Consider the following 14,420-nt stretch of genomic DNA (forward strand, 5'->3'; position numbering starts at 1 on the left):
GGCCACTGTGCTTTTTATTCATCAACCTAATGGATGGCCAAAAACCCTTCAGTAAATGGTGGAGATCTTTTTCTGAATATTCAATTTTCCCAAAGTTTTATAAACTCTGTTGAGGGCAAATGCTTATGAGAAACTATCGGTGAGTTCATTACATTATTTATATATATTATCATCTTCCCTCTGAGGAAACATAGAAGTGTAAATAAAAAGCATACAAACACCTAGAAGGTGACTCGAGCTATCAGCTCTTTCAAATTAGAGTGACTTTTGCCTTAAAACAACCATCAACTCTGAAAAGCAAATCTTGAAAGCAAAATCTAACTTTCTGGCCCACTGATACATAATGATCCTGAGTCTTTCCTCGATTCCAAAAATTTGTTTTTCTGAGGAATATCCTCCATTAATATTCATTTTGTTCCATAATTATTACAAAGGGTAAGTGCAGCTTTATCCTCATTTTAAGCAGCAGCTCTGTCCTGGTCCTATTGAGCACGCCTGTCTGCTCACTTTACTTATCAGAGCTCCTGCGTGGCCGGCGGAAGCTGGATACATTTTCATTCAGTGCATAGATCCTTCGGGAGAACTCTTCAAATTCTCCCAGAACTTGTTCGTCACACTCCACTGCCACAGCATCGTCCACTGGGATGCAGTTAAATGCTTCTAGCTGATCGCCCGAGGTTAAACCTGTGGCTTCCAGCCCAATGATTTCTTCAGCTTGCTCCACGGTACAGCAGAGCTCAGCTTCTGAAACGGAGTGGAACTCACCTGGAAGCTGGGCGTTTGTGGCACCAGCCTGCTCGCTGGGTAGGAGAGTGCCGTTCACTGTGGCAGGATGCCCCGAGGGGGCTTCTTCTCCTGGTTCCTGGCTAGTCTTCACACTTCCATGGCCTCCGTTTAAGCCGTTATCCAAATCTACTCCTTTTTTCTTTTCTTTGGAGAAGTCCAAGGAAGTATCCAAGGAGGAGGACAGAGATGTTGTCTTTCTCTCAGATTCTACCATGGAGGGGATGGTGGGCACAGGCTGGGCTAATGCCGAGTTGTAACTGGGAGGAGGGGTTTTGTACTGGAGTCTCTCATTCTCTGAGCTGGCTCGTTTTCGGTGTCCTTTGTCTGGTGAAGGGATCACCCCAGAGAAGCCCACATCTGCACCCCCAAATATGGAGCTTTGTCTCTGTGGAACAGGGATTGCACTGGAGGTGTGATGTCTGTCACTAGAAGACAAAAATGAGACAATATTTTGTACTTCAGAACTCAGTTTAAGTCTTCTGCATCCAGAGACATGAAACAGCATATTTAACTTTGTTCTAGTAGAAGGATAATAATCAATCTTAGACATTATTAATTGTAGTGTCCTAATGCAAGAAAGAACTTGAGGCATGCAAGGTTCAATTTTGGGAACTTCATTTAAGAAGGATACAGGCGTACAGAGGAGAATGCCCAGGGTAGAGATGGGGGATAGAGACCATGTCACATAGGGAGCAGTTGAAGTAACTGGAGGAACTGGGTCTGGAAAGAAAAATACATGAGGGATGTAATCAACTTCATATATCTGAAGGACTGTCTACATCTTTCCTCTTGCTATTAATATTACATTTTCATTTTACCTTCAAGAAGTAGTCATGCCCCATTTGACAGAGACATTAAATGACTTGCCCCTGATAGCTCAGTGAGGCAGTGGCAAGGCTAGGACTAGAACTCATGATTCATGACTCAATGATCTTTCCAATATTCAATGTCAATCATCTTGCATTTAAAGAACTGGCTGAGAGAGAACCAAATGTACTTTTTTTAAAAAAAACCAAAAAATTAACTTGGAGAATGATGTCTCCTTTACAAGGAGCTCTGGTAGCATAGTGCCTAAGGCATTTGACTGCTAACCAGAGGCTGGTGTTCAAACCCACCAGCCACTCTTTGGAAGAAGATTGGACGATCTACTTCCATAGGGATACTGCCTCAGAAACCCAAGGAGGGGTTGCTGTGAGTTGGATCCAACTCGACGGCAGTGAGTTTGGTTTGGTTTTTTACAAGGCCAGCCATACACATTTTTACACTATTTTGTCTTCACTGCTTTCTTTTTAGCCTTAGTTACTACTCAGGAAGATACCTTTGGGCCAGCAATAATAATCATTGTTCAATTATACTAAGCTTTATAGTTTCTGAAGTAATTTCATATCCATTATTTCACTTGGTCCTCACAAAAACCCTGTTAAGAAAGGGGTGTATACATTATTGTTCTTAACTCTGAAATAATTAATCCAAAAAACCGAAAACCAAACTCACTGCCATTGAATCAATTTCAACTCATAGCGACCCCCTTTGGGTTTCCAAGGTGGTAAATCTTTATGGAAGTAGATTGCCCAGTCTTCCTTCCATGTAGTGGCTGGTGGGTTTGAACCACAACCTTTGGTTAGCAGTCAAATGCCACTGTACCACCAGAGCTTCGAAATAATAAACAGTAATCAGTTAATGGAAAGAGAAGACATTCCAGACTTTGGGAATGACAGTCACATAATATACTGTGCTAGTCAGGCCACTCCTGGTGCACTGATCATAGTTCTAGATATTGGACTTGTATGAAGCTAGGCAGAGTCAATGCAACTACATGAACAGACTGGGTCCAGAAATAGAGAGAGGGGCAAACTCAAGATCCATCTGACTTGAGTTCTTCAGATGAGAAAGGGAAGTAAAGTGGCTTGTAAAATGGTAACCACTAGGTAGGAATTGATGCCAGACTGGGACCTATACATTCACTCCACAAACAGCTACTACATGTACCAGGCCTCGGGGAGGGGAAACATGCCAGACAGAAAAAGCCTTGCCTCTGAGGAGCCTCCAATCTTGCAGGAAAAAGACATACATACTTATTCAAACAATGTATTTTCAAATTACAATTGTGATAAGTGCCCTGAGAAGGAAGGAATCGAGGGCCCCTTCCACCTGTGTGTCTACAGCCGTGAGTCCCGAACTCAGCACTCACCTTCTTCTCCCATTCTTGGGACTTCTCTCTGATGCTGGATTAAACCTGTGATCTCAGACTCTTAAGCAAGTAAGTGTGATTCTCCTTTAGGAAAGGCAACCGCAAGGCCTCTAATCTGTGAGCCTGTCAGACTCCCTTGCCTGTCTGTAAGTGTTGGTGCCAGGAGAATTCATAATTAGGGGTGTCACTGGGGCATATGCAGAACCAGGCAAATCAGGATCAGTAAATTACCGGTTTTACTGCTTAAGAAAAACAAAACAAAATAGCAAAATCTGCTGGCTTTAATCTGAGTTTTTAGGTAATATGTTGTCAAAACTCAGTCATCTGGTAAGCTAGGCACTTTTGCCAACCTTGTTGGTTTCACTCTACTACTTGCTGACAGTGTCCCTCTCTAAATGATTCTGCAGGGCAGCGAGGTAATCAAACCAAAACACAGCATCAGCACCATCCACAATCTACTCTGTGCAGACAAGCCAAGCTCTCAGTTACCACCCCGACCCAGGGTGAAGCTATTATCCAAATCTACACTGAAGGTAATGTTTTTGGCCATATGACTAGGGGTCAGATGTTTAACCACTCAAAGCTGTGAAGGGTGAATGAGTTGACTCAGAGCTGGCCTGATAAAAGACAGGGCTGAGGAACAGGCCTGGGCAGACCAGGCACTTCTATGATGCAAGAGGAAGGGGGATTTTGTAGTTCTCCTTCATTCTGAGACTCCCTAAAAACTTTCCTCAACTTAGCACAACAGAAAAGTAATGAAGTGTGACAGTCCTCCTTCCTAACTACAATGGGAAAAGAGCTACCATTTATTTTCCTGTCCATCTATAATGTTCCAAGCACCGTGCAAGGTATTTTGTATACACAGGACCCTGATGTCTATGCCGTGACAAAGGCAGTTAGGGGAGTGGGTTATATGGTTTGCTCAAGGCTGCAGAGCTGGTGTCTGAACTAGATTTGGTCTGACTCCAGAGTCATTGCTCACTGTTGCATCCTACATTCAGATTCAACTAAATATTTACCAAGTGCAAATGAGAAACTAAATGCTATTCATGTAACTCTCCAGCAGAACTGACTCACTTGCAACAGGTTTGGTTTCAGGTTTGTCTTATCTATCTAAGCTATGAGGAGCTTTCGTGGCACAGTGGATATGAGCTTGGTTGCTAACCAAAAGGCTGGCAACTTGAACCCACTGGCCTCCATAGGTGAAAAATGGAGCAGTTCTACTCTGTCCTATGGGGTCTTTATGAGTCAATATTGACTTGATGGCAATTTTTTTTGTATCTAAGCTATGGGATGTTACTCTTATTTTAACAGATGGACACTAAGGCTCTGTCAATCTGATTTCATGATATTATTTTTCAGTTCCCTTGGATACTTCTAAGAACTCAGGTAATGACAATATCAGATGCAATTTGGAAAACGCAAGTAACAGTAAAATGATCCCTCTTAGGAATTGTAAAAGAGCTCTGGTGACGCAGTGCCTAAGGCACCTGACTGCTAACCAGAAGACTGGCGGTTCAAACCCACCAGCCACTCCTCGGAAGGAAGATTGGGTAATCTACTTCCGTAGAGAATACCACCTCAGAAACCCAAGGAGGGGTTGTTATGAGTCGGATCTGACTCGATGGCTGTGAGTTTGGTAGGAATTGTAAGAATATTAGTTATTCTGATAGATAAAAAATAGGTCTAACATATCTAAGGTTTACTCTTTGATCACCATGTTTTGGCTTTTTTTTTTTTTTCTTTCATTTTTTGCCATGTGAGACGAAAGCTTTCAATTTTTTTTTTTTTTTTAATTTTAAATCTTAAACAAAATAAACAATAAAGGTATTTTCTTAATGACTTTGGGTCATCAATGTAAATGTGTTAGTAAGCTTTGACACAGTAAGGAGACTACAGAATTTTCAGGGACATCTCTTTCTGAGGACATGAGTGGGAGAGTCCCGAAGGCTGCACTTGGAGCTTCTCTGTGTCCTTTCTGCTTGCCAGGCTGCCAGTGCAGCTATGTCACTGCTCCTGCCTGCAGAGGCTTCTCTTCTTTCCTTTTTCTAATGTTTTGCTTCTAATTTACTGTGTTCTTATAAAGCAGATCCAAAGAATTGTGTGCAAAGTAAGAGTAAACAGGATTTGAGTGATGGACCACAGGATGTCCTAGGCATAACATGTTCTATTATATGATTTTTGTAACATTAGTTTTGATTGCTCAGGATGATTTTTTTAATTCCAAGATCTTAATTATGTTTCAGATTTTTAAGATAGCTGAGCTCCAAATACCTTCTATGTTAAATGATGACATTGAAAATATATACAAACACACATATGCATTTTTAATTATTGTAGTAATTTATACTCACTGGAAAACTAAAAAAGAAACACAACTTGTAAAAATAAAAATCACTCAGGATCCTATCACCCATCAAATAACCACTATTACTTTGGGATACTTTCCTTTGAGACTTTGATTTTATGTACGTGGCTTAAATAAAATAAACCCAAAGTTGTGTTTGTGGTGGATATATACAGTTCTGCATCCTGCTTTTGGACATTATTAAAACCTCTTGATAAATATAATTTTAAATGGTTGTTCTACTGAGTAGAATACCATAATTCATTTAATCATTCCCTTACTTTTATAGACTTAGGATGTTTCTGAAATTTTACAACTAAAAAGTAAGCTGCTGTGAGCAGTCTTTTTGTCTGACTTCAATCTCACTTCATGACTTCATGAGAGAAAGTGATAGAAACTTAGAGATTAATTATACGACCTATTTTTAAAGGCTGTTGACAATTTAACCTATCAGATGAAATCAGTACATTCTTTAAGCTGTGAAGAATAACTTATAAAGAGTGTTTACGCTTTAAAAAGGAGCTCTGGCAGTGTAGTGGTTAAGGCATTTGGCTGCTAACCAAAAGGTTGGTGGTTTGAACCCACCAGCTGCTCTGTGGAAGAAAGATGGGGTAATCAGCGTCTGTAAACATTTACAGCCTTGGAAACCCAATGGGGGTTTGCTATGAGTCAGAACTGACTCTATGGCAGTGAGTTTATTCTTTAAAATTAACCTAAAGGGTGCATGTGGGTGATATGGGGCAGAGTGGATACAGCAGAAGATGTGGTCGCTTTTCCTTCTCCTCCACACCCCCCAGGGGAGCTAAGTGCTCTAAGGCACTGGATACAGAGGCACAGAGCCTGAGACCCGAGCCACTGACTGAGGCTGTCACCTCACTGAACCTCCTCAGCTTTGACTGCATGTCTCCTCCAGCTCGGCTCAGGCCCAGACTGGAAACCTGGAAACGTGACATCTGGAGCTGGGATTTAATGATGCAATTAAAAGGAATTTATTAAAAAACAACAAGCCAAAGATATCGTAATTGCAAATTTACTAGACCATGGTTTTGTGAAACATGGCATAGATGCTGAAAACCTGAACTGTATTGGGGACTGTTAAATTATTTAATAATAAGACTTTTGCTATAAGCAAGAAAGGGTTTTCCTAGGGTCACAAACAATAGAACAATGAAGAGAAAGCAAAGAAGCCTGGAGTTCAGAAGTCTTAGAGGATAGTCTGGTTTAAATTTGGCTTTTTGGGGTTCAAGTCTTCTCTGATTTCTCTAAATTAAGGAGATTAACTTCTTTTCCATTCTGTGAGTCCTTATTCACCGTAGCCAGTTACCTTTTCTTATCTCTTCAGTTAGATCTGGAGATGGTGGTGCCAAGAAAGGATGTTCAAAGTTCTGGATTCTACTCCTTGCTCTGCCACTGTGATCCTTTCTGTTTGGGGCTATAACTTAAGGCTGCATTTACCACTTAGGAGTTATATGACAGTAGGCAATGACGTATCATCTCTGTGCTCTCCAAGTTTTTTCCTTTGTAAAACAGATCACTGGACTATGCTGAGGATGGAATGAAATAATGCATTCAAAATCCCTGGCACATACAATGATGGCAATCGTAGCTGTTATTGTGGTTGTCGTCTTTATTATTAACCTCCATGGGCTTTGAATTCCAAAGGTTGAGGATGGAATGAAATAATGCATTCAAAATCCCTGGCACATACAATGATGGAAATCGTAGCTGTTATTGTGGTTGCCGTCTTTATTATTAACCTCCATGGGCTTTGAATTCCAAAGGTTACCTCCATTTTATAGCAGAGGCAACTGAAGCTCAAAGACATGAATGTCTTACACAGGAATACAGAGTAACAGGTATCAGAAGGACCAGAATCTTGATCTCCTACACAGCAACAGGCAGAACTCTTCCCACCGTCCCCACCTCCATTTCTTCTGCACTTCAAGGAGCCAGCTACGTGAAGCAGATACAGAATTAAGGCAAGCATAAAAAAATTTTAGAGAAAAACTACTAAATCAATCCAAAGATTTATTCTGTCCAATGTGAAACAACATGCCACTTGTTATGTATGTATGGGGAGGGCGGGGAGAAGCTGGGGTTGGGGACAGCTTTGAATAAAATAGAAATGCTCTAACTGCCTCTATTCACAGGATCTACTAACTGCTTAGGGAGTATTAGAACTTCCCATAATCCTTTGAGGTACATTCCGATCGTCCCCAAACCCCTGCTGTATCATCTTTTTTCTGTATGAATTGAGCTTCAGAGAGAGAATTTTTATAAGATGGAGAACTCTATTTCTCCAGCCTGAATGAGGACCATGCTCAGTCAGCACTTTCATAACCATCATACAAATACCCTGTGGTGGGACCAGTTCACTCTACTCCACCATCCCTGTCCCCATTGTCCCCCCTCTTCCTCTTTCTGTTGGTTCTGCTACTTGAAGTCACAGTCTCTTTTTAAGGAGAAGGGTTTGGAAAAGAGAAAACAAGGTAAGAAAGCACTGGTTGAAATGTGATTCCCATTTCCACCTCCCATGTGTAATATTCCAGGTTGCTACATCTAGCTCCACCATTACGAAGTGTGGGGCACTAGTGAAGCACTTCGCTGCTTGAAGCCTATGTTCCCACTTCTGTAAAGTGGGCAGATCCAACTATTAGCTATCGCAGTAAGGATTAAACAGAATGCATGAGTCAAATTCTTAGTGTAATAAATAGATAATCAATTATTATTAATAATTAAACAGCAACTAGACTTTATGAAGTGCTATGGGCTAAGCACCTTGTTGACAGTTTTATGTATTGTCTCATTTAATACAACATCTCTGCAAGGGATTATGAACGTCATATTCAGAGGCACAGAGGTTAGGTAATTTGGCCAAAGTGGCAAAGCCACTAGGTAGAAAAATGAGATCTTACCAGGCAGTCTGACTAAATAAATGCTAGTTCTCTTCTCTCTCCCAATCCCTACGACCTTTAAGTTGTCTGTTGCCATCAAACTGCCTACACCTTATCTGCACTATGTATACTTCTATTTGAGGGAGGGCTGAGAATCAGTAGAATAATTTTTAGGTTTAAATGGATTGGTATACTTTCCTTCTCTTCCTGCCTTCTTTAATTTTCTTTTTCCCCCACTTTCTAGGACTCATTATGTTATTAGGCATTCTAAGAATCAATTCTGCCACAGAAATGGTGTAAATATGAAAACTTAAAGAAAAATGAAATAAAGAAAAAAATGTAAAGATTTACATGAAGAGAGCTCTTGAAGCAGGGTTTTGAAAATACTTTTTCTTTTTTTTCCCTATTCTCTTTCCGATTCATTTGTGCTCGATGTATCTGTCTACAACCAGGTCTGGTGCTATGAAGCATGAGGAAAGAGTACAACCCACAATCTCTATCATGTGTCTTTCCCTCCCTACGAAATGTTTCTCTGAGGAACACTGCTAGACCCCAGCTAGTTGAAATACTCAATCTTGATTGTCTGGGTCTTGGCCAGAAACTACAGTTACAACTCAGTGGAATAAGAATAATTAAAAACAAAACAACTTTTAAACAACATTTGATCTTCTTCTTTCTCCCCTCTTGGAGCAAGCTATGACCTCATGGCAGTAAGACCTCTACACGGAGGTGTTTAAATTGGTTTACAGCCATTAGGAATGTTTGAAGCTCTAGGTGCTGCTCTGTGCCAATATCATGTCAACTGTGCTAAAAAGCAATAATAGCTTCTCACCTTCTTAAAGATTATGGCTTAAATAATGCAGAGCAATGACAGGGCTGCTCAGAGCACCAAAAACAGGTTGCCAAGGCAAAGCTGAGGTAGAATTACGTCTTTTGGCAGTTAAGAAATTATGACATAAAGTTAGTTTTTTCCAAAAAACAGCCTCCATAAATTAGGCTACTATCCGTTTTTTTTTTTTTTTTTAAATCAGCAAAGGTTGGGATTTATCTTCCTCCTTTCCTTCTCTCAGAGCCAGCAAAAGCACAGCACCCCCTTTTGGGAAAGCCAAATTGAACAGATCTTATCTTCCAGGAGTAGCTGGAGTTAATAGTTTTAAGCATACAGTCTCCTGGCCACAGGCAAGCAATCTAAAGGCCTCTGGCCATTACCAGATAAGTGTAAGTGCTTAATCTTTGCCCTGGATGTTAACAAAAACATGAAACAAAATAAAAATAGAAACAATCTTGGGCCAAAAGCATAGGCTGAAACCTGTGCCAGTGGTCACTTTCCCCCTGGGCTCAGCTTGGCCAGTCTCCTGCCAAAGTCTGACTAAATAAAAACAGAGTATAAAAAGGTAGAACTGAACAAGGGAAGCTTTAGATTTTATTTAAACTGATTCTGATGGAAAGACGAATTTGTGAAAGTAAAGTTCCACAGGCAAACAACAAAATAAGAAGCTGAGAAAATCCAGTTTCCCAAGCTGTGAGATGTGAGGGCCAGGCCACCGGGCTCCATAGCCCTAGGCCACTGGGTCCAGCTTCAAAAAGAGGGGCCCCGCGCAGGCCAGTAGACAGAGTGGCAGGTGAGCCAACAGCCCTGAGCCCATCTGGAGGGCAGCTCAGGCTCAAGGCTGAGCTCTCTGGGTTCAGGGAAGATAGAATGACCCTCCAGAGAGGTCCCGGGAGGGACCTTCACTTCACGCATCAACTTCTACGATAAGAAACCATTCTACAAATTAGTGTATTAAAAATCACAGACAGGCAGCAAACATTAAGAGGACTGTAAAATGGTCTGTAGAAACAGACATAGCCCATCTCGATGTTATTTATATACAGCCAAAGTAACACTCTACATGGGAACATGTATAGAACAGGAAAGCGAGGCCGGAGATGATAGTTGCGGACCCCCTGGAGTGTTTGAACAGCATTGGAGACTGGGGAATAGCAAAATGCTTATGATGAAAACTAGAAAAAAATAACGATGTATCAACTGTATCTTTGCCAGGGGAACCAGAGGAATAAGCAATCTCACAGCGCCTAGCCTCCAGGGAGAACTCGATAGAGAAATGAAAGCCTTGGTCGGAGAACACTTTCAGAATTTTTTAACTAGACTTGCCAGGGCACCAAAGGAAGCTTGAGACCCCCAAGGCCAATGACAGAAACTAAGTCTGAAAAATACACTGCTGGGACTGAACTACCAGAAAATTTCTAATAAATGTTGATAGGAACCGAACCTTGAATATTGATGGTTTATTTCAAAAGAAAAGCAGATAGCCCCACCAACATTTTCAGAGATGCCAAGGTCTTCTGGCAGAAGTGCTTAAGTTACAGCGAGCTGCCATGAATCATTGCTTAGTAAGGGACTACAGGACTCCAAGGATCATCTCCCAGGAACCTTAGCTTTTGTAGACCTTTGAACTACTACAATAGCTGTAGTATACATATAACATATGTATATTAACAGATTATAGAAATATATTATTTATTCAAATATATATTAAGTGTCTACTATGTCTAAGGAGCCCTGGTAGTACAACGGTTAAGCGCTCAGTTGCTAACTGAGAGACTGGCAACTCGAACTCACCAGCCACTCCTCAGGAGAAAAGACTGGTGATCTGCTCCGGTAAAGATTGAATTAAAAAATGAAACCCCCTGCCATCGAGTTGATTTTGATTTGTGGCAATCCTACAGAACAGAATAGAACTGCCCTATGGGGTTTCCAAGGCTATAAATCTTTATGGAAGCTGACCACATCTTTCTCCCATGGAGCAGCTAGTGGGTTTGAGCCAACCAACCTGCCAGTTAGCAGCCAAGTGCTTTAACCATTGTGCCACCAGGGTTCCTTCATAAAGATTACAGTTTAGGAAACCCTGTGGGGAAGTTCTACTCTGTGTAGAACTATAAGGTCTTTGTGAGTAGAAATCAACTCAATGGCACAAAACAACTATGTACTAGGCATGCAAGAGTGTCTGGGTGACACATCAAACAATCACAGACATAAATGTAAAATGACAACCTTTGCCATGAGCTAGGCAGGAGAGAACATGGGTTAAGAGAACTTGTAACAGAGAACTGATCCAGAAAAAGCCCAGATTCAAAGGGCTAGCAGTGAACCAGATGAAAAACAGGTTGGTGGGTCAGTGGGTGAGAACCTTTTGCAGGCAGGAGGAGGAGCGTGTGCCATGGCCCTATGCCAAGAGGGAGAACAAGCAGGATGGTCTGTGAGTAAGGAGCAGCATGGCAGAAGATAAAGCTGGAGGGAAAAGGTCTAGACCATACAGAAGCCCACAGACCATGTTCAGAATCTTTGTCTTTGTCTTTATCTACGTCATTAAGGTTTTAGGCAAGTGTGTGTGAGTGACAGTGAGATTTCTATTTTGGAAAGTGCACTCTGGCTGCAGGTGAACAAAGACTGGAGGGAGGCTGAAGTGAGGCTGGAGGACTACAGGCAATAGTGTGGGTGAGAGATGATGGAGGGCTGCAACAGAAGAGAACTGTACAGACACTGACTAACAGAATAAAGAAAATCAGGAGTAGCGTGGGCGGGGCACAGGGCTGAGGGAAAAGGAGGAACCACGGATTATGCCTGGTTTCCTGGTTTGTGTCAAAGAATGAATAGAGATTCCATTTGGTGAAAACAGAGCACAGAAAGACCATGAGGCTTACGGTGGTAGGGATGGAAGACAGAAAAAGATGTGGGCACACAGAACGTGCGGTAAAGATGTCCAGGAGGCAATGTGAGTACAGGTCAGATATCAGAAAAGAAACACGAAGACTTCCATCTGTGCTTCATTTCAATGTGGGTGATAGTTAAAATGATGATTACAGATAAGATAATCTCAGGATAAAGATGAAAGTGAGAGAAGAGGGCCCAGAACGGCCTCGAGGAGCTCCAGTATATGACAGTGAGGTGGAGGAAGAGGAGTCAGAGAGGAGCCAGAGAGGAACGAAGAAAACCAAAAGGATGCAATAGTAGGTTTCCTTTTGTGTAACTATCAGATACTAAATGATCCCTTGTGTCAAACACTGTATTTTTATTTTCACAGTCTCCCTCCCCCCTGTAACCGACAAAGAAAGTTTCCTTCCATATATAAACCTTTCCTTGACTTTTTACAATAATGAACTAATACAATATTAAAACACTGTATTTTTAACTAAGAGAAGAAGGACTGTACTGTGTAGTGGTTAAACCAGCAGCTCTAAAAGGGTTTTGTCTGGGTTCAAATCCTAGCTCCTCCAGTTGCTGGCTGTTTCACCCTTAAGTCATTTTAATCTCTCAGTACCTCTGTTTTTTCATTTATAAGATGGGAAAGGATAATGAGTCTTAATTTGCAGGACTGTTGTAAGGATTGTATTTGTTAACTAAACAGTACATTCAAACTACTTTGAAGAATGCCTGGTTCACAATAAAAGGCTGTAATTTTTACAGAAGTGGAAGCTGATTGCCACATCTTTCTTCCTCAGAGCAGCTGGTGGGTTTGAATTGCTGACCTTTTGGTTAGCAGATGAGTGCTTAATCGCTGCATCACCAGGGTGCCTTATAATGATAGTATATATTATATATTTTTCTCTATTTGCAGAAGAATTGCCAAACAAGCATCATATAAAATGATCTTTAACAATTCTAAAACATGGAATTTTATCTAAATTTTGGTTAAAGTTAAAGCTTATATTGAAGCAGCTGGTGAGAATTTCTAATGTTGCAAACACTTGTCAGCTTTTGATGGGCAAGATCATATCTCTACAGTCTTCTTGAAATTTAGTAGAGTGCTTCAGAGTTAGAAGGATGTTTATCTGCTGATATTTATTTATTTATTTATCTTATTTTGTGTGTGATTTGGGTGAAAGTTTACAGAGCAAATTCACTTTCCATACAGCAGTTCACATTCACTGCCTCATGATACTGACTACAATTTATCATAATGCAACAGCTCCCCCCCTTCCTCCCCATAGTTACCTCTTCCATGTGTCCTTCCCTCCTGTCCCATGAGCTATGTCCCTGTGCATACACAACCCTTCTAGTCTCCCATGACTGTTCTCTCCAAAGAGTGTATCTACCTAATGTAAATGTTCAGCTCATATGCCTGTCTTTTGTTTGGCTGGAAGCCACAGGTGTGGGTTCAATTCCAGACCTGAAGGGCAGCTAGGGGCCATAGTCTCAGTGGTTCCATCAGGCTCTATCAGACCAGAAAACCTGGTCCCTTTTTTTTTTCCCCCGAATGATTTTGAGTTTTGTTCCACATTGTTCTCCCACTCTATCCAGGATCTCCTACATAGATCCCCCTCCAAGGGCTTGACAGTGGTAGCCAAGCACCATCTAGTTCTTCTGGTCTCCTACTCGTATAGGCTGAGGATCACATGGTGTACCAGTCACTAGGACTAATTGTTTCCATGAATCTTTTGTTTTTTTCATTCTTTTTGCTGTGGACGAGGAGAGACCCACTGTTGCATCTAGATGGCTGCTTGCAAGCTTTTAAGACTCCAGTCGCTACTTGCCAAAGTAGGAGGTGGAACAATGTGTAGTAAGTTATGCCAGTTGAGCTTGATGTTCCCTGGGTCTATAGTCCCTAGCCCACACGTCCAACTATTCACTCCCTCTGGGTAGCTGGCTGTGCCCAAGAAGTGACTACAACCTTGACCTTTGTTGGCTCTACTATACACCTGGGAATTCTTACAGAACATAGCAAGACACTTGTAGAAACATTGTCTGCTAACCTATACATGGTCTTGGGCACACTCCCCCCCTGCATAGACATACCTAATAGTCCAGCCTGTCCACTCATCTATCCACCTGTATATCCATGTTTGCCTTCACTGACAATGCAGTACTGTACGTGCAAAAGGGTTCATCTTTGTTGTCTGTACCTCCCATGCACCCCTCTATGTCTTTCTCTTCCTCAATACCACTATACTGATCACTCACATTTGGTACATTGCCCTTCTCTTCACCCAAATCAGTACTTATCTCTACTTATCTAACAGTGTTCCCTACCCTCCTCTCCCACCCCTGGTAACCAACAAAGAAAATTTCCTTCCATATATAAACCTTTTCTTGACTTTTTATAATAATGGACTAATACATTATTTGTCTTTCTGTGATTGACTTATTTCACTCAGCATAATGTCCTCCAAGTTCATCCACGTTATGCGGTGTTTTGCAGAT

The 14,420-nt window shown here is 41.4% G+C and overlaps 1 protein-coding gene across 1 annotated transcript in view; it reads right to left on the reverse strand.

The window, feature by feature from the left end:
• Nucleotides 1-508: 508 nt before the first annotated feature.
• Nucleotides 509-14,420, reverse strand: part of UVRAG (UV radiation resistance associated) — a 481,244-nt gene continuing 467,332 nt past the window's right edge. Inside the window, exon 15 of the mRNA XM_007941031.2 lies at nt 509-1,211. Coding sequence (XP_007939222.2) covers nt 509-1,211 — 703 coding nt within the window. The remainder of the gene's footprint in view (nt 1,212-14,420) is intronic.

The sequence above is a fragment of the Orycteropus afer genome, unplaced genomic scaffold (assembly GCF_000298275.1).
Source record: "Orycteropus afer afer isolate SDZICR_OR568_19922 unplaced genomic scaffold, OryAfe1.0 scaffold00074, whole genome shotgun sequence".
Classification (NCBI taxonomy): Eukaryota; Metazoa; Chordata; class Mammalia; order Tubulidentata; family Orycteropodidae; genus Orycteropus; species Orycteropus afer.